General features: G+C 39.9%; 3 protein-coding genes across 5 annotated transcripts in view; 1 reads left to right on the top strand and 2 right to left on the bottom strand.

The window, feature by feature from the left end:
- The first annotated feature begins 2404 nt into the window (after positions 1-2404).
- ribc2 (RIB43A domain with coiled-coils 2) lies at positions 2405-6214 on the top strand. The gene is made up of 7 exons (XM_038706395.1): positions 2405-3791; positions 3896-3977; positions 4222-4542; positions 4626-4744; positions 5041-5256; positions 5367-5533; positions 5628-6214. The coding sequence occupies exons 1-7, from the start codon at positions 3675-3677 to the stop codon at positions 5695-5697; spliced, it is 1092 nt and encodes a 363-aa protein (XP_038562323.1). The 5' UTR covers positions 2405-3674; the 3' UTR covers positions 5698-6214.
- On the bottom strand, positions 5798-12224 carry ada2a (adenosine deaminase 2a). 2 transcript variants are annotated; one of them, XM_038706393.1, is made up of 10 exons: positions 12096-12224; positions 11278-11601; positions 10273-10492; positions 8581-8794; positions 8353-8492; positions 8141-8231; positions 7829-7937; positions 6969-7126; positions 6633-6835; positions 5798-6534 (listed from the first exon to the last, which is right to left on the bottom strand). In XM_038706393.1, exons 2-10 carry the CDS (start codon positions 11579-11581, stop codon positions 6444-6446), a joined length of 1530 nt encoding a protein of 509 aa, XP_038562321.1. In that variant the 5' UTR covers positions 11582-11601; positions 12096-12224; the 3' UTR covers positions 5798-6443. The 2 variants fall into 2 exon arrangements, with proteins under 2 accessions (XP_038562321.1, XP_038562322.1); XM_038706394.1 differs by having other exon boundaries at positions 5799-6534; positions 8353-8480.
- A 2438-nt stretch (positions 12225-14662) lies between these two features.
- Positions 14663-18433, bottom strand: part of LOC119893178 (cat eye syndrome critical region protein 2) — a 37569-nt gene continuing 33798 nt past the window's right edge. For both annotated transcript variants that reach the window (XM_038705152.1, XM_038705153.1), the window contains exons 18-19: positions 17795-17862; positions 14663-17532 (exon numbers count right to left, since the gene is read on the bottom strand). In XM_038705152.1, the coding sequence (XP_038561080.1) occupies positions 17811-17862 (52 nt within the window). In that variant the 3' untranslated portion in view covers positions 14663-17532; positions 17795-17810. The remainder of the gene's footprint in view (positions 17533-17794; positions 17863-18433) is intronic.

Below are 18433 nucleotides of genomic sequence, written 5' to 3'. Positions count from 1 at the left end.
AAGTTAACAGGAATGGGGTTTTCTGTATAATGTTATTTAATAAAACTATAACTAAGTTAATGAAAATATCCTGTTACTGAAACAAATAACTGTAAGTTTGTGAAACATACTAAAACATTACATTATATACTAAACAAGACATTTTGAAAGCTTGAACATTGTCTTTGTCTCTTTTGTCCCGGATTGAATGTGGCCCTCTGACAAAACAACTGGCCCCGACCTGGCCCCCTTAAAAAAATTGGTAAAGAACCGCTACTGATACTACAGATGTAACTGTGAATCAGTTGTTTAATTCAAACATCTTAAAATTACATTGCAAAAAAATGTTGAATTGAGGGTAACTGGACTTGGCTGAAGAAGCTTGAAGATTTTTCACCTCTCATCCATCTCTATTCTGGTGTAAATATCCTCCTTCACTCCTCTTTCAAACCATCTCTCTTCCCTATCCAAATACAGCAATGAAATTTTTTCTCCTTGTCTTTACATCTTGTGTGAAAGATGAGGATATCAATAACAACAATATGGCTTTTTTGGAGTGTGGCATACTCATTAAAAGAGGGCAGGAACCTCTACATTGGAGTATAGGGGAAACCCACACACACAGACCAGTACTTACTTATTGGACAAACTCCACATCCCTGTGTTTTTCAAACCCAGCAACACACTAAGATAGAAATTGGTCCACCTGAAAGACCCCACCCCCAAACACAAGAAAAGCAACATAGTGTATGCTGTCCAATGCAGTGAGGAATGCACAGATTTGTGTTTTGGGGAAACCAAACAACCATCAATCAAACGCATGATCATGGCTCAACACATGAAGGATAACTCCTCAGTTCAAGACTCAGCAATTTACCTAAACCTGGAGGAAAAAGAGCCACTTTTGAAGACAATAACTACATATTTTGGATAGAGGGGGCAGATAGCCTGAAAGAGTGAAGGAGGCTATCTATTTCAAAGTAGAGAAACCATCTGTCAAGAAAGGAGGATGTCTACCAAAGTTATCCCCTACATATGATGTTGTCCTTCATCTCTTTGCCAGGAGATTGTTTGAGTGAAAATTCCAAAGAAAGTTGTTTACCCTTGGCCTCAGTCCAATTGCCCTCGATTAATGCTTCTTGGGTAAGAAAAGTATATTTTCATATACAGTGTGATGGAAATTATATGTTAGACTCAATGATGTGATAAATTCCAGGACAACACACAAAAGCATGTACCTTCCCGTCAACCCTGTTACCACAGGGTGACGAAAAATATTATTGCCAGCCACTACTAGCCTTGTGGTAAATGTCTTGACACCACATGGCGTGCATTCATTCTGCTTTCCAACACATCCACCCGTGCCATGGTGTGCACTCATTGGATTTCAGTTGTATTAGTACGACAATAAAGCCTTACACTGAAAAGGTATTTGCCTGATTGTGTGACTCTGACAAGTGCCAGAGATCGGGGCTCGTCTGCATAACTGCACACAGCCTGGATGACAGCTCATTTCGGTTAATGAAGCAAAATGCAGATTAGGCATGTCATGTATAATGGCTGTTAATATATTGTAGTTTGTGTTGTCGATATGTGTGATGTGTGTGATGTAGAGGAAGTGGTAGACTGATATATAAGGTAACATTATTCATATATTTTTCAGAGCAAGATAAATCGGACAGGGAAATCATGGTTGCTCTGTGGTAGGCTAAACGTAACTTAAACAATCGTACAGTTCAGGCCTTGTTACTTTTGTTGCTGTTGGGTGAATATCAGGTTTGTTATAAATGTTCTAAAAGGCATTTTTAGTCTCTACATAATTGTGTGCTGGGTCATCTGTTACAGAAGTAGCCTCCATGCAGATTTGGCAGTAAGGCAAACACAAAGTATAAGGTGAAGGGAAGGTCGGCCTAAATGAAGTCAAGTCAATGAAGGTTTAAAAGCAGAGAATTGATAAAATATTAAAAAGTTCATAGTGTGCTTTCCTGAAGAGGTGCAGAGGTGTGACTAGTGTTCACTGGATGTCATCCATATATTGTGTAGAACTGGAGCTTTTGTATGTGTTTATATAAGAATTATAATAAATTAAGTTATTTCTTTGCAGTAATTGCAGTACAAGCAATATTTTAGTGGTTTCAGGTAATGGTGAGGTTACCCTAACTCTGGGACATCTCATCTGGCCAGATGATAATGGGTAACAACACTGTTGACACAATGTACAGATAACCTGCAACTAGTGTTGTATTACTCAAGACTGGTCTTAAGACCACATTTTAATGGCCTCATCTCAGACTCGAACATAGAGGACTCTGGATTTTATTTCAAGACCAGTCAAGACCACAACTTTTGGAATATCAATAAATTGCTTTTGCATTGTCTGATTTATTTGTTAACATCCTAACTTTGACTGGATGTAAAACTTATTGCGTCAAATGCAACCAATAACGCTAATTAAAAATGTGTTGTTATCGTTAATGGCTGTCACCCCACCCACCCCTAAATTTCCTAATTTGAATAAAACTTAAGATGACATTTTTCAGAACCACTCTCTTGCATCAAAATCTGTTAACATACTGAATCAGCAATGGAAAGGTTGCGGCATGGTAGGTGATCACACACATTTTGGGACCTCTGTATTGTCATGACCTGCTGGGTACTAGAGATGAAAATTATAGCTTTCTGGCTAAATCTGACATTTTCACTACAACGTTAACTAATATGCTCTGTCCCTTTTAAATAAATAGATAACATTCATAAACGCTATTTGTTCAATCATAGGGCTGAAGTTTAGGTTATTGCAGAGTTTGTCATTCTTATCACTGACTACAGGGATACCATTAACTTTGGATAGTTCACATAGCCTAATAAACAGATTAGTTCAAGTTCATTCTTAAGCCTGAGACAGTAGAAAATTCCTCAACACATCTAGTTGCTTTGATCCTTTCCTCTCTCAAAAAAAAAGTTTCATTCAATGTATCAATTGCTAGTTGAGATTTAATTAAAATGGTCACTATACTTTGGAACCATAGACTGTATAAAAACTTGAAACTGTACCTTTTTTGTACAGCCACAATTTGTGTGACAACAAAAAGGGGCCTTCCCCCACAGACTGTGACCACTGAATTGGCTACAACCATAGAGACTACGACCCCTGCTGGGTTTCTCGATTTTTTGGGGAGGGACGTCTGGTCACCCTACTATGCAGTTTATAATTTAATTTATAAAGCTTCAAACTGTTTAAGCATGTTTGGATGACAATGACAATCTATGACACTCCGACACATATTTGTGTTGTGGAGATGACATAACTGTGGTTGTGATTTGGCGCTCTATAAATAAAATTGAATTGAATTTGTAGCACCGTCCATCTTGTTTCCAAATTCCACTTAAAAGCACTTGAACAAATTCGGGAAATGGGACGATCCGAGGTGACTGCAGCATTTCGCTACAAGGTACAACAAACCTGTTCATGTAAAAATATTTCGAAGCGGCAGCTTTTCTTAAATGTTGCTAATAGTTATATTATTCAAAGCTTCATATTTAACCTCCTTTTAGTGCCAGGCAGGGCGGAATAACCCGGAAAGGACCGACATTCTACGAAGGCTCGGGACACTGGTATCCAAGCAACCAGTGTGTTTCTCAGCAGTTTCCGTTTAACGCCACACTTACGGTAATGTAACAACTTTTCTGTCAAAATGTATAATGTGGAATTACTCTCAGACCGCATTGCTAGGACAAGTCTACAGAGGCGTCGCAACAAAGAGGCTGAAAGACAAGAAAGGATTTTTAATGACAAAGTGAGGACGATTGGGGTAAGTGTACAAACGGTTAACTGACGCAGTGGACGCTAATGCATACAGTAAGTTAGCTTTAAAAACAGGCTTTTGCTGACACGACCGTGCTGTTTTTGTATTAGGTTGACAAGGAAGCACTGGACATGCAAGTGAAGGAAAAGAAGGAACGAGAAGCGGCAGAAAAAGACAAACAAAACGCACAAGGTGAGTTAATTGTCGTTCCCTAATGTTAACTGACTTCAATTGTGTTTATCAAACAGCGCTAAGACAATGCATCAAAAAATTTGCTTATAGCAGTTAACAGAAGTAAACAAAAAAGTACATCACCAACTGAAAGAAACAGCATAAAATGACACCTGGATGAGGTCCTACCATTATTGCCACTATGTCGCATATTATGATACCAAATTCAAAATTTCAGTCTGTGTGTGATGTGATCCCCATCTAGATGCTGATGTGCTCCACAATAGCAAAGTAGCTTGCCTTCTGCATAGCAGACAAGTGAAGGAGAAGCATGCAATGGAAAAGGCCATTGTCAGCTACAGGCATCAGTGCCAGCCGCCTTGGAGCCAGCGGGAATTTGACCTGAATGACCCAGACCGCTGTAGGAAAACAGACCTAGGTGATGCAGAGATGATGCTCCCTGGCCTGGTGGGCGAGGACCCGGACAGTAAAAGCAGAAAGCAGAGACAGAGGGAGCAGCTCAGAGAGTGGCTCCTCCAGCAGCAGAGTGAGCAAGCAGCAGAAAGGCATCAGCGAAAAGTGGAAGGTCAGTTTGTCTGGATCCCATACTGGATGCACAAGTTCACACACGAAACACAGGCTCACTTCATCTTCTGTGCTGTTCTTCAGAGCAGCGCTATGACCAAAGCAGAGTGGAAATGGACAACAAAGCTCTGCAGCTTCAGAGCCTTGACACAGAGAAGAGAAAAGCAGCAGTTATTGCCACTAAAGAGTACAATCTGGCCAAGGTAAGTCATCCTGGTGTTCCCCTAGACTGTCAGACAAAGGTAGTTAAAACTTGTTTTGAAAACATGGTTGTATAACTTGTAATGATGTAATCCTTAAAGCAACAAAGGAGCATTAAAGCTTGGAAAGACACCCTGAGATGCATAGTCGAATGTACCTTGAATGGCATTTAATAAGAGCAGCAAGAGATATTTTGAATAATTTTAGACATTAAAATTGAGTTTGACATAAACACAACTATGAGGTGCAGTAATGACACTTTCTATCACTCAACTTTTTTCTGGGTCTGGATGGGCAGATTGAAACAAAGCGGCGCCACTGCCAGGTAGAGGAACGTAATGACGAGGGTAATCGAGAAGATACCATGAATCACCTCCTGACAGGTGTAGATGCTGAACCCACCCTGAGCGTGGTGGGGGTGCCTGGTCTTTGTCCCAGCAGTGATATGAGAGCCCCTCCAGAAAGCCAGCAGCAGATCATTCAGTTCCAGAAATATCAAATAGAGGAGAAAAAGGTAAAACAGGAACAAATGACACATATGAAACATATGCACTTTTTGATCATTTGCAACGCAGTCCATGGGAAGGTGCTTACTGATCCCGCGTCTGTCTGTTTTGTCTGTAGAAGATGGAATTAGAGAAAAAGCAAGAAGAGCAGCAACACGATCGCATCCGCTTGGACTCGGCTCGCACAGCTCTGTTAATGGAGAGGCAGCAGGCGAGACTGAACAAGCAGCTGAGACGACACCTGGACAGCACCAACGTCAAACTAGCCGAAACACACAAACAACAGTCAGTAACATTAAGAATGAGATTTTTTCATTCAGGTCTATGCCTTGATAAAAACTATGTTCTCACTCTGTTTCTAAACTGGTGTCATTTTAAGGAAACCAGACATTGAAAGAGGGTGCATTGACGACAGCTTCTTCTCCAAATTCAACACCTGCAGCAGATGATGGACGACGCGCTGCGCTGATGACTGGCACCTTCCAGTGGCTATGCACTGGTATTGGTGCTACATGAGAAGAACACTTGATAAACTCAACCACACAGTGAATCAGCACTTGTCCTTTAATGTAGTACACAACATTTACATGTCTGGATGACGCTGACAATTGTTCATATGAATCTTGGCTATTGCTTAAAAGGCAGAAATTACATACTTTCTTTTGTTTCTTATTTTTCATAGATCACAATGCCTAAATGAGCAAAGGTTAACTCTGCCTTCTTACATATTTATGACAACAAAACATCTGAAAAATTACTTTCAAGTAAGGACTATAAAGCGGTCTACTACGGCCTTCTTCCATTTTAACTAACTACCTGTAACACTCTTACAAAGCACAAACACACTACAAAGAGAAATTGAACAACTATGTCTGGAACTGTTACTTACTCCAAAACACTGGTAAACCTGAATCTTAAAGTGCAAATACATACAAAATCCTTAATAAAACTAGAAATTACAATGTGCTTTTGACTGAAGCTGTTTCTTATGTGTAGTTCAAGTAATCGCCCTGTTTTTATGGGCCATGGCTCAGACCTGTTTCACTTTGAGGCAACATGAAACAAGGACTTTTTCACAGCAGATAGAACTTGGTTCTATCTGCAGTTCTCTCATTTATAATGTACCTATGCTTAAAGGCGTCCCCTTCTCAAAGGATGCGTGAAAGCATTTAAAGATTGCCCTGCTGGTTTCTTTCTAAAGAGCATTTTCAGAGACAAACTTATCCCAACTTCTCTTCCACAGAGCCAGGGCTTTCTCCTGTTGTTTTGGAGTCAAAGAACTATACCTGGAAAACAGACAGGGAAATATCCATGAGCCGTCTGCTGAAGCGTGTGAGCACTCACACACAATTAATTTGTACATCTCATCTCCGCTGAACCTCACCTAATGGAGTTTATGGCCAGCTCTTTGATGGAGCCTATATGCGATCTAATCCCACCAAAACCCACAAAAGCTTCATAGAAGTCATAAGTGAGTCCAGAGGCACCGAACATGGCAGGGTCATCAGAACTGATGACCACTGGGTGGTTCTCTGATATCAGTGCAGCTGCCGGATGGTTTCGCATATCATTAACAAGCTTCAACACCTGAGTGACGAGAGGAAAGGTGTGCGACGTGTAAGATCAATTCAATTACAGCCTTGTTGTTTCATAGGATTTTAAGTATTACACTCTAGTAGCTGGAAAACACAAGTATTTTGTATTTTGAATGAGCGTGTACCTGGTTGGAGATGGGGCACACTTCCACAGCCACCCCTCTCTTCTTAGACAGACCTTTGGCCACTGGGTGACGAAGCAGAGCAAATCCGTGGCCAATACGAGAAGTGTTAAACAAAAGAGCATCCAACAAGTTCTGGTCCACCTCCGTGCCCTCAAGATCTACATGCATTAGAGAGAAATCAAAATGCATGTTATTTTGGGATGCTTTTCACTGAATGTGTGATGGTTCTTAACTGACTGATATTTCCTCTCCCTGAATTCCACTGTTGGTTTCATTTCTTTGGTTTTGCACCAATTTGGAATATGACAAATCGGCAGAATAGGAAAAAAATCATACAATGAATGCTCTGACAGACATGATACATTTTATTTGCTTTAGCACTTTAACATTGTCAGCAGTGTGAACAGGCATGCACTGCTTTGTTCGCCAAACTACAATGTGTGTACTGGTTAAAACATTAAAAACACCTGTCCTTCCCTAAGAACTCTTTGACAAAGGAATGTTTTGACATTTATCTTTGGCGACATGCTGTAGGTTTAACGGGTTTAACAGGTCCCCCCCCAAAATAACCACAACATTCCTTTAGTAGCCTGTTTGTGTTAAGAATTTACAAATTAGTTTACACACTACACGTTATTGTTGTACTCGGAATCTTATAGTATTTTGCACGCAAGGCATGAGCATCTGGACAGCTTCTTATTTCACACACATTTATCTGGACAAAGATGAATATCTCTACACGTCATCTGTTTTACAGAATGTATGGATTTACCTCTGAGTCATATACAGGAGAATGTAATGTGTGATGCTGTAGCTGTACATACAGGTAGGATTTAGACATCAGGTACTGATGAGCTCACCAGTCTCCCCCGCATGGAAGAAGAAGGGGAGCATCACCCCTCTCTCTTCTGGCAGCGACAAGGCATCTCTGAAGTACCACAGGGGTTTGCCTCTGTCCTCGCGGCCTACCTGTACGTGTAGAGAGAAAGTAAACACGCATGTTTTCTTTCACTGTGTCAAAACAGTTACATCAGTTCTATTGAAACTTACATTTTTACACTGCACATTTTAAGTAAAAGAAAAAAAAAAAAATCGGAATGAACGAATGGTTCCCCCTGTCACGTCTACTGGTGCTCAGCTCCATTCATACAGTAACTGCTGTTGTCGCTCACCAGGTCAAAACCAGCCATGATATCTGGGAAGTTCCTGTGTAGCTTCATAGCCTCCTCCACAGCTCCGGTCATCGTGGACGTATTTACTCCCCTGAAACATGTAATGTTGAAGTGTGATCAATGTATATACACAACAACCTCTCATGTCTTCTAGCCAATAAGCAGTAAGCATTTCCTACTAATAAGTAAAAATCCATTGCGAGGGTGCTCACCTATGGACTGTGAAGATGATTCTTGTTCCAAAGAAGTCTGGGTGCTCTGCTGTGAACTGTCTGGTGACCTCTTGGTAGGTCTTTAGAGTCCAGGCTGTGCCATGAGTGCTGCCGTCCAACTCGTATATCTGAGTCCCCCCCCACACACAAAAAAAACAACAACAAATGAATAATAATGATAAATGAACAGACAAGTGAATGAACACTCCAGGCATGACGTGAGTGTACCTCTGGGAGTAAAGCCCGCAGTTCCAGATACATGACGTTGTCCATGTAGAACTGGGTCAGGCCTTGGTAGAAATAGTCTCTGAACACAGGAGCGTATGTGACCAGACCCCATACTGCAAGGAAGGCCTGTTCAAACCTATCCCATACCACATCCTGACTGGGGTACACCGTTTCTGGATCCTGATCCGTGAACAGCGTCAGGTTGCCCATGATGCTGAGAGTGTAAATATGAAGACATAGTTGTGATCAGATTATCTGTGTCAGTGTGGGTCCGTTTATCACTTTCGACAACGTCTATTTCTCAAGATTTCTGTGTAGAAGACCTTGAATATTCTGGAAAACCGCTACTTTCTTCAAAAACAGCGCATCTGCAGTGGTGAACTCACGCTGCATTTGTGGGTTTAACCTATTACACCAAGTACAACCAATAAAGTAATTAAGAACTTTTTTAACAATCTAACCTTCAAATCAAACTGCCCTTCTCTTCATAATTAATAGCCCACTTAAGATTTAAAGAGCCCTCTTTTTGATGTCCTGCCCCAACATCTTGATTCAAAAGGAAATACAGCACATCACTTTAAAATGGACAGTAAGCGATTGTAATCTAACACTGTTAAATTCAGCAAATATTTCCTCATGGTCTGCTAGCTCTGTTTTGTGTGTGTTATTAAAAAATCTGCTTTTCCTACACAGCCATGGCTGTGTAAATAGAAAACAAAGAAAGTGATGTGGACCTTGCCACACAACATTGTTCCAGCCAACCAGCAACAGGTGGCATTAGTGCTCGTGGAGTGATGGTGGGAGGGGGGCAGTGGGAGAGAGAGTTGTATACGCTAGGCTCCAGGCACAGTGAAGAAGGGGAGATGGCCGAGAAACAGCCAAAGAGGAAAAGGTCTGAAGAGTATAAACAGAGAAGTAAGTTGTATGACTAGGTAAGTTGCGAAGGCGTTTCAACAAGGAAGAAACCTCAGGGATTTGAAATCTGGGGGGCGGAGCTTCTGGGAGAGCACTGAAGGGAGGGGTGTATTTGTTTGGCTGGTGAGTTCAAATACTGTATCAACAATCCTTCCTTCTGGGAGAGCACTGAAGGGAGGGGTGTATTTGTTTGGCTGGTGAGTTCAAATACTGTGTCAACAATCCTTCCGCAAAATCACTTACTCTCCCTGTAAGAAAGTAACGGTATTTTATGATCAACCTACCTCCAAATTGGTAAAACTATTATAATATATAAGTATTTTTGGAGTCATTAAAACATTATTTCCTATTAGATGCTTCCACTTTTCACTGTGGAAACTGACAGTAGAAGCAGAGTGAACTGACCGAAAGCCACTAAATTCTGGCAACAAGGTATGGATAGAACAAAAGCGATAAATGTTATGAAGGTCTCTGTAGCAGGAAATGACTTCTCCATAAAGGTAAATAAAATCCACTCTCTGATATCTCTAACTGCTTACTTTAAGTTAGAAGTCATTGGCACAAACTTTAAAGAAAACACTGGTAATGCCATGTGCCATGTACATTTCACAGTACAATAGCTTATGCTGTTATGACGTGGGCAGAAGACAAACATAGGAGAACATGCACAGAACTTCCTATACTTCAGTGTTTTATTAGGAGCCCAGTTATTTACCACTCTACGATACTCTTTGAGTAAAATATTTACTCCATAAACTGCATTTGAAGGCAAGTCACCTGTTGTCCAGATCTGTGGTGTTGACCATCTTGGCCCTGAGGTTTTCCAGCAGGACCCAGGAAGAGCAATGTGGCAGACCTTTCGGCCATCGGGACGAGAAGATGAATCTGATGGACTGGTTGTCAGTGAAGCACATGTAGCAGTGGGGCCGATATGTCACATTCCTCACGAGCCACTCCACATCTACCATGGAGAAGTCGTGGACGTGGAGAGCTCCCGCTGAAACAGCACGTTTCAGAATTAGACAGAAATAAAGAACTGGGATACTTTATACAAATCTCATTCTGTGTTCATTAAAATGATTCCCTGTAAAGAGAAATCCAAATGTTGTGATTTTCCAGCATCTTTTGAGAACATCATGAAGGGGGAAACCTGCACCAGCATGACTGTCCTCTGCACAACCACGATTAGGGCTGCATCTAATGATTTGTTTCTTAATCTGCCAGGAACTGGCTCAATTAACTGACTCATTGTTTAGCCTATAAAACGTCAAGCAATAGTAAAAAACGTACACCCCAGCGTCCAAGGTGACATCTTCAAATGTCTTTTTTGTTTGACCAACAGTACCCAACCCAATGATGATCAGTTTTCAATGATTAGCTAATCAGATATTAGCTGGTCATAGCATTAGATATAGCTAGGGATTAATTCATTATTAAAACAGTTGATGATTATTTTTTGACAATCAACATATCGATTTATTACTAGGAGTATTCTTTCATTTTAAAAAAATGGATTTTTGATTGATAAATAAGCCACCAAATCTAGACAGATTATCATTATTTTTGTAGGTGATGCCGAGAATTTTCATGAACAGGTTATTGTGTTAAAATCAAGTCCAGCTGTGTTATTATATCTATATTATACATATCTATGGCTGCTAAAACGTAAAGGCCATAGGTTTTCATCTGCACTTCAAAAAGCGACCAGTTATAACAAACAGCTCACTGCCAAATAACGCTGACTGATGTGTATAAACTAGAGTTTAAAGTCTATAAAGTAACCTTTAGGCATCTTCTGGAGCAGGCCGAAGATGGGACTGGTCCTGATAAGGGGCCTGGCCTTGAAGAAGTGCATGGCGGGAGGAAAGTCTGCTCTCACTACCTCCTCCTGCTTCATTTTAAACAGAAGAGCGTCCAGCCGCTGCTCAGCATCAGTCAACACCGTCTGCCCACCGGTCTGCATGGAGGACTCCAGCTGTATAAGGGCTTCTCTCTGCCTGGGGTCTGGTATGGACAGGCCACAGGTCAAGTAGTGCAAGAGCAGACAGGCCACAGCCGCGTGGGGGCGCTGTAGCACGGCTGCCATGGTCCAGAGCGAGGAGCTGGCTTTGAGAGAGAACAGGGGTTGAAACAGACCATAAACTACACTAGCTGTGATAAAAATAAATATAAAACCTTCAACCTCAAACATTAGATGTGTTAACATCAGACATGTTAACTACCAAGTGAAAAGAACAGCATTGTTAACGTTAAGTAGCGTTGCAAGTTAATGACTCGTGACACAAAGAGGAGGTGAACGAACAATTAATTACTGTATTCATTTCAGAAAAGCCCTTTTTTGACTTATTTTGGTTTTAACATGATAAACAGACACTGACGCGCAAACCAGTAAAAGTAAGGTTACCATACTTTAATCTTAGCTGTGTAAATTATACTCTTATCTTGCGATGCTAGCTTAGCTGGTGCCTCGACAATTGACGACGATTTTGTAAACAGTCCAGTTGAGAGTCACTTTGAAAACGGACCACGGCGAAAACTGGTGCAGAAACATGCTGGAAGTAACGTTGAGTTGTAAATGGTTTGTGAAATTGCTTGCTTACTGTGTTAAGGCACTGTCAAGAGAATAAAGAAGCTACCAAATAAACAGCGCTAATGCTAATATGAGGGTCCCCGTCAATTCAATGGGTGTTTTTTCCCTGCGATAGGCCTGCCAGGCAAACCTCTCAGAATACTTGTGAGTCCCGCCTATGTATATAAGAAGGTCCCGTCCCGCCCCCGTCCTGCTAGCCCAGATAACCATTTGATTGCAAATAGCAATAAGACAAATAAGAGATATTAGGGAATACATATCCAATTTCTCTATGTTGGACCATGCCGGTTGTTTTGTTTTTATGGTGCACTTTGCATCACAATTAGGCTACATGTTCATCATATTATGCAAACCATAAAAATCCTGAGCTTTTTAAACAAACAAACAAACATGCAAATGGAAAATAGATTTGTGGCATCATGCATAATACATTTATTGACAAAATAATGTTAATTAAGCATTGTTCTTTTTGAGACATGCACACGTTTAACAAGATATTATTAAGATAAAGAATTATCCATGAGGTGTAAAACAGGACAAATACATGTCTTCATCCGGTCACAGAAAGATGAGGCTCTTTGATACAAAGTGAAGTGACACTGCCTGAACTGGATAGCCAGTAGGTGATTTTATGTCCAAGACTATTTATATATTTGTATATTATAATTATTAAGTCAAGAATTTGGCTAGGCCTACATGATAATCCTGCCGTCCTAATATAAAGCAGCCATACAGAAGGTCTCTCTTACTCTCTCCTGTAGAGGAGCACAACAGCAGATGGAGGGAAGGAGAAAGTGCAGCAGCAGCAGCAGCATGACAGAGGCTGTTCAGAATTAAACAGAGCTGTTTGCTCTTCTCAGTTGTTATTTTTCCCAATAAAACAATTAAAATTGTTTATTTTTAAAATAAAATGTAACAATTATACAGTTTAGTATATGCCCCTAAATCTGGGATGAAAAGAGAAACAAAAGAAAAACCCTCACGTACGCTGATAGTCTCTGTACTCCACATACTCTACAGGTTCTCATTCCTGTCTAGGTGAACAACAGAACACGTGTGTTTTCATCCAGTCTCAGTTTATATATTTCTTTCTAAACACAATGTGTTGTTTTAAACAGGAAAACTGTGATTCCTATTCAACGATCTGTTCATGAAAGGACAAATATTAAACCAAATTATTAAATGCTTATGTCAAGTATGATATTGTAGCCTATACAAGCTATATCTTATAAGTATATCATTATTTGTTAATTTGCCAATATTAATTTTTGAGCCCAATTCAATTATTACTTATTAACCTTATTTCATAGTGGTGAGTTACATTCTTTCTTTCTAGTAGAATTTAGTAGACATATGTCCCTACCATCATCCAGCAACTACTAAATTGTTCCTAGCAATAGTTTTGAAAACAATTCATCAGCATCTAGTCAGTGTATTTAGACACAAATGGTTAACGGTTTGTTTTTTTTAAGAAGCTCATGTCCCCCCCTCTTACATGTCTCACAGTGGTTTGGTCCGCTGCCTACCTTTTTCAAACCCTCAGCAACTTTATTTCTCCCCTGTGAGATGTCTGTACTGTCCCCACCAACAGTAAAATATATATAAATATCCGTACTTGTAAATGTTAGGTCTGAAAAATAATAAAATAATTCATTTTTTTTTTTTAAATGGAATATTTTTAGATGAAACAATTCAGTGTTCAGTCAGTGGTTTTCATTTGGTAGAAGGAATGAACACTTGGACGAGTATGAAAATGAAACCTTCCGATAAACATTTCCCATACATGGAAACTAAAAAAGTTTCTTTTTGGTTTGATTTTATTTTACTTTATTATTCTTTATAAAATATAAACATTTTGTCATTATCCTTCCTCCACACAGGTAAGATTCTTACAGGTAAGGGACATGAAATAAAAGCTTCAAAAAAACATTTAATGTTTTTATTAGTACATGCTTTTTACTTTTAAGCTGTTTATTTACCGATACATCATCTTGTTTTCCCACTTTCAAAATTTAGTTATACAACTGGCTTACTTAGACTCAATTAAAGTGCCTTAATTACATGCCTCATCTGCATTTCCCACTGCCAAGTTTATCCTCATTAGGCCTGAACAAAAGAATGTATTACTTGTAAGCTTACAAGGAGCCCTTTGAAGGAAGCCCAAGGAGCCTCGTTGCTTCCTCTCACACTGACGTCACATCACATCACCGACTCCTGTAGACATGAGAAGGGTCAAATGAAGCAGCATACAATCTGTGGAGGGTGTTCATCAAGAGGGTGAGCACTAATTGAAGGCGATGGTGTGAGGCGCTCCAATTGATTAATGCACAGTCTTTTATTGGCTCTCTTGTTCTGTCTGTTTGCATTACTTTTGGCTTTTCAGTCTCTTCAATGAATAGATACATGCTTCAATTCTAAGCAAAGGCACGTCCTTGTCTATTAATTCACAGCAGTGTTAAATAAAGAGTGACAATCAAACGGAAGAAAAATCCACAGATCTATTGTTATAATGATTTGATCTAGTAATGAAAGGTAGATTAAAAAAAAACCTAGAAAAAAAATAGATGATAAAACTAATTCTAGTTCGAGAAAGTTATTTATTTCTAAGAAATGTACAGTATAGAAAATACTCCATTCCATTTCCAAAATAATCTATGTCAGTCAGATAAGAACTTGTAAATGTCACTTAAAAATTAAACGTACAGGTCTTTTTTTTTCTTCTTTTTTTTTTTTTCCCAATGCCACCATGCTACTGAGGTAAAAGACAACTGCTTAAAAACAACAAAAATGACATCGAGAAAAAAAGAAACATACACCACATTTATATTAAAACAAGTCCAAAAATTTACAAAAATGTCTTAAAAGAGCAAATAAATATGATTCACATTTACATCTAAATGGTTTTCACTAGTGCAGAGAGATGACAGCAGAGTAAAAGTGAAAGTTGGATGCACACTTCCGATCGTCTGGTGCCAATTCTACACCCCAGAAAAACACGCACACACGCACGCGCGCACACACACACACACACACATCTGTACACCATAACACAGTATCACAACCTTTAAAATAAAAACTGTCCTTCATACATTAGACAGCGCGAGTGAACAGACTACCTCCAAAGTGGCCCTATTAGGCCCACTAAATATTGAGACAATTCTCTATTTAGACAAAATAGCAAGTTATCCATGACGAGTCTTGTGTGACACATTTACAAAATTGTCTCACAGCTTCTAGCACTTACCTATTCCATCATCTTTTCTCAAATATTCCCTTACAATGCCTTAGATACCTATTACTAAGGAACATTAATTCTGCCAAAGTCTATGCCATCTATTACAGACCCTAGGCTGGAATACTGCCTACTCTGTCTAGTTTAAACAAGCTGTAGGCAGGAAGGCATGCGATCTGTACAACTAAAAAGACCAACTTACAGACATCTGATGTAATATTGTCCATCATACTCAAAAGATGACATTAAAAAAACAAAAAAAACAAACTGAGAATGAAAGTGCTGTCCCATTTAAAAACATATTGTACACTTTCATAGATTTGCTTCCTTTACAGGACTTCTGTCACTGTCACATGTCCGCATCTTGTTGAGTCGGTTGGTCGGTCAGCAGCATCATTTGACACAGCAACCTGATAAATATGATTTTCTCCCAAGGTAAGGTATTTTAAGGCCATTATAATATCAGTTCTGTAAGCCTAAAAAACTAAAAGGGGTGCTAAAATCATCACTTGGTCATAAAATGTTGACCACCAGGAGTCTGGCAGAGCAGGAGAGGAAGTGGAGCGACTCTGTAGATACCACTTAATGGCTAGATGAGGTAGATTGTGATCTTAATTGTGATGACAAACGGTCTGGCATCAGATCAACAGAATGTAGAGTAACTCAAATTTTGATCAATCTCACTTCCATCAACTTAAAAAGGACACGGTTTTGTCCAATAGGTTGGCAGTGTGCTAAGCAAAATATTAAGGACAATGAATACAGACCCTTAAAAAAGTTAAGTTCTTCACATGAGGTGGGCCAACTTGCCACAGCCCCATTTTCTTTAAGCTGCTCCACCTTCAAACAACGCAAAATAAAATACCCGTATATAGAAACTGTACACCCTGAGGAAACCTTTAGTATTGACATGTGGAAGAGAGGACGCACTCAAAGAAGCAACTATGCAAAAAGGACAGAGCTGTGAAAGAACAAAGAACTAAAGCTACAAACTCGTAAGTGGAATGCAACATATTAACACATGTTAAAAAAACAACAGCAGGATGTTTGTTCTGTGTATGTGCATATACCAGCTCAAAGGACATGTCACCGTATAAGAATTTTAGAATTCCATCATCTGGGACAAGAGGTAAGGATATAAGTTTCATACATATATGCGTTTGACTAAAAAATACAAAACAGACAAGACCACTCACATCCAGGATGTCTAGACTAACAAAAATCCATAGTGCATAACAGAGAGTTAGGTACAGGTTACAAAATGAGCCGTCTTTGCCGATCACTCTCTGCAGGTCAAAGACATTCTTAATGAAGGCCGCTTTGAAAGATGCATATACTGTGTGTTTCCTCCAGAACTAGAGAAACACTGTTAAGATTTGGGGTGGAAATGGACAGTAACTGGGCGTTTTTCAGGATGCTTCAGACAAATGATCAGTTTTCATGTCATTTCACATGCAGCTAATCTGCTGTACACACCTCATCATCTACACATTCACTCATACATTCACAAAAGGAAACCAAGGCAATTGCAAGGGGCCTGTGAGTTGACTGGGTTAGGGTGACAGACTCATAGTACCTCCATTTCAACACCTGAGATTAAAGATATGGTTGAAAATAGCAGTAAAAACAACAGTCCCACTCTGAGTCCATCACAGTCCTCCTCAGGCAGTAGATTAACAGCTCCATCAAGCTCTACTGATAACGGACAAGATAGGCAGGCTGTGTTCAATTACACCTTTAATCCATTCATATTTCAATAGTTCAAAGAGGGGAGGGCTGTCCAGTGTTCCTTGTGTTTGGCAGGTTGGCCTAGTGGTCAAAAAGGCTGCCCTTCTGCTGTAAGATCCTCGTTCAAACGTTCATTTTGGGGCAGCAACCATTCTGGTGAAGTGTCCTTGAGCAAGTCAGAGAATCCCAACCAGTCCATCAGAGCTGTTCTGCAACTGACCCTGTGCTAAAAGAGAATATTTCTCCAGGGCTCAATAACATTTCACATTATCATCATCTTAGTAATACCAGCTGCCTGGTTGGATCTTCAAGTCCAGTGGTGGGCTAAATAAAGCCAAAAGTTTTTTGTCCAGTGTAAGAAAATCAGTAAGGAATGTATTTGGAGCAAAGTGTCCCCTCGACAGTCTCTGTCAGCCCAGTCAGGATGCCCACATATTCTTCCGTTTGGCTCACTGCTTTGTCCAGATGTTCTTTGACAATAACATGCCTGAAAGGAGAAGAAGAATTAGTTAAACATCTACAATTTAAGCACATTCAGGACTAACACACACAACACAAATGCAGCTTGACTGCGTTGTGCCATCATTACTGTATGTTGGTCCCTTCAGAGGGACCTGCATGTTCATTTTCTTAGGAATAGATAATTATAGCACTGTAAGGAAATACATACAGAAGGATGATGAAATAGGCAGCTTCTGTGAAACAACATCTTAACATTTAGTGTTGTCTAAAAAGTTACTTTTACTCACTCTGATATGGTACTTGTCACACTTCTTGTTTACTGCTAGGGCCGCCGGGAGCAGCCATCATCTGTTGCCTATGACCACAAAACAAAACAATGTATGTTGTTGACACTCGGGTCACCTTTAGCGTCAAGGAGCTTCATAAAGGCTGAAGTTGTGAAAACTTGATAAGAAATGCCAGATTACTCCTGCCTGGGTGCAGATCTTTGAATACGCCCACTCTACAGAGTTGACCGATTCTGATCTGGCATCGTGACATGAAACGGCGGTTTCTGGGTTAAAAACGAAAATGATCCCATTTGCGCTGCAATTAGCCAATCAGTGCCACTGATGGGACTAATGCCATTGTCAAACTTGTCAAGAACTATCAAGCTGAGTGCTGGAACCAAGGAGGAGTTACAACAATGGCAACCACAAGAGTAAAAGTAAGTAGCTTGTTTTTACTTTGTGCTGCTCCGCACTTAAAGTCCTGGCTAAACCAGCATGTTGGCATGGCTACGGATCAGTGTCGACTTAAAATTACATTAGATTCAGGCGATACATTGGTCATTAGGTATCAAAATTGCTGTTGATTGTGCTCCTGTCAATCAACTCGACAATACATCATATCAGCACTGCATGGGTTGAAGAAGAAACTTACACACA

The sequence above is a fragment of the Micropterus salmoides genome, unplaced genomic scaffold (assembly GCF_014851395.1).
Source record: "Micropterus salmoides isolate LMB-PRFRI ecotype aquatic unplaced genomic scaffold, ASM1485139v1 Ms_hic_scaffold_8, whole genome shotgun sequence".
NCBI lineage: Eukaryota > Metazoa > Chordata > Actinopteri > Centrarchiformes > Centrarchidae > Micropterus > Micropterus salmoides.
This window is presented reverse-complemented; position numbering and strand designations above follow the sequence as displayed.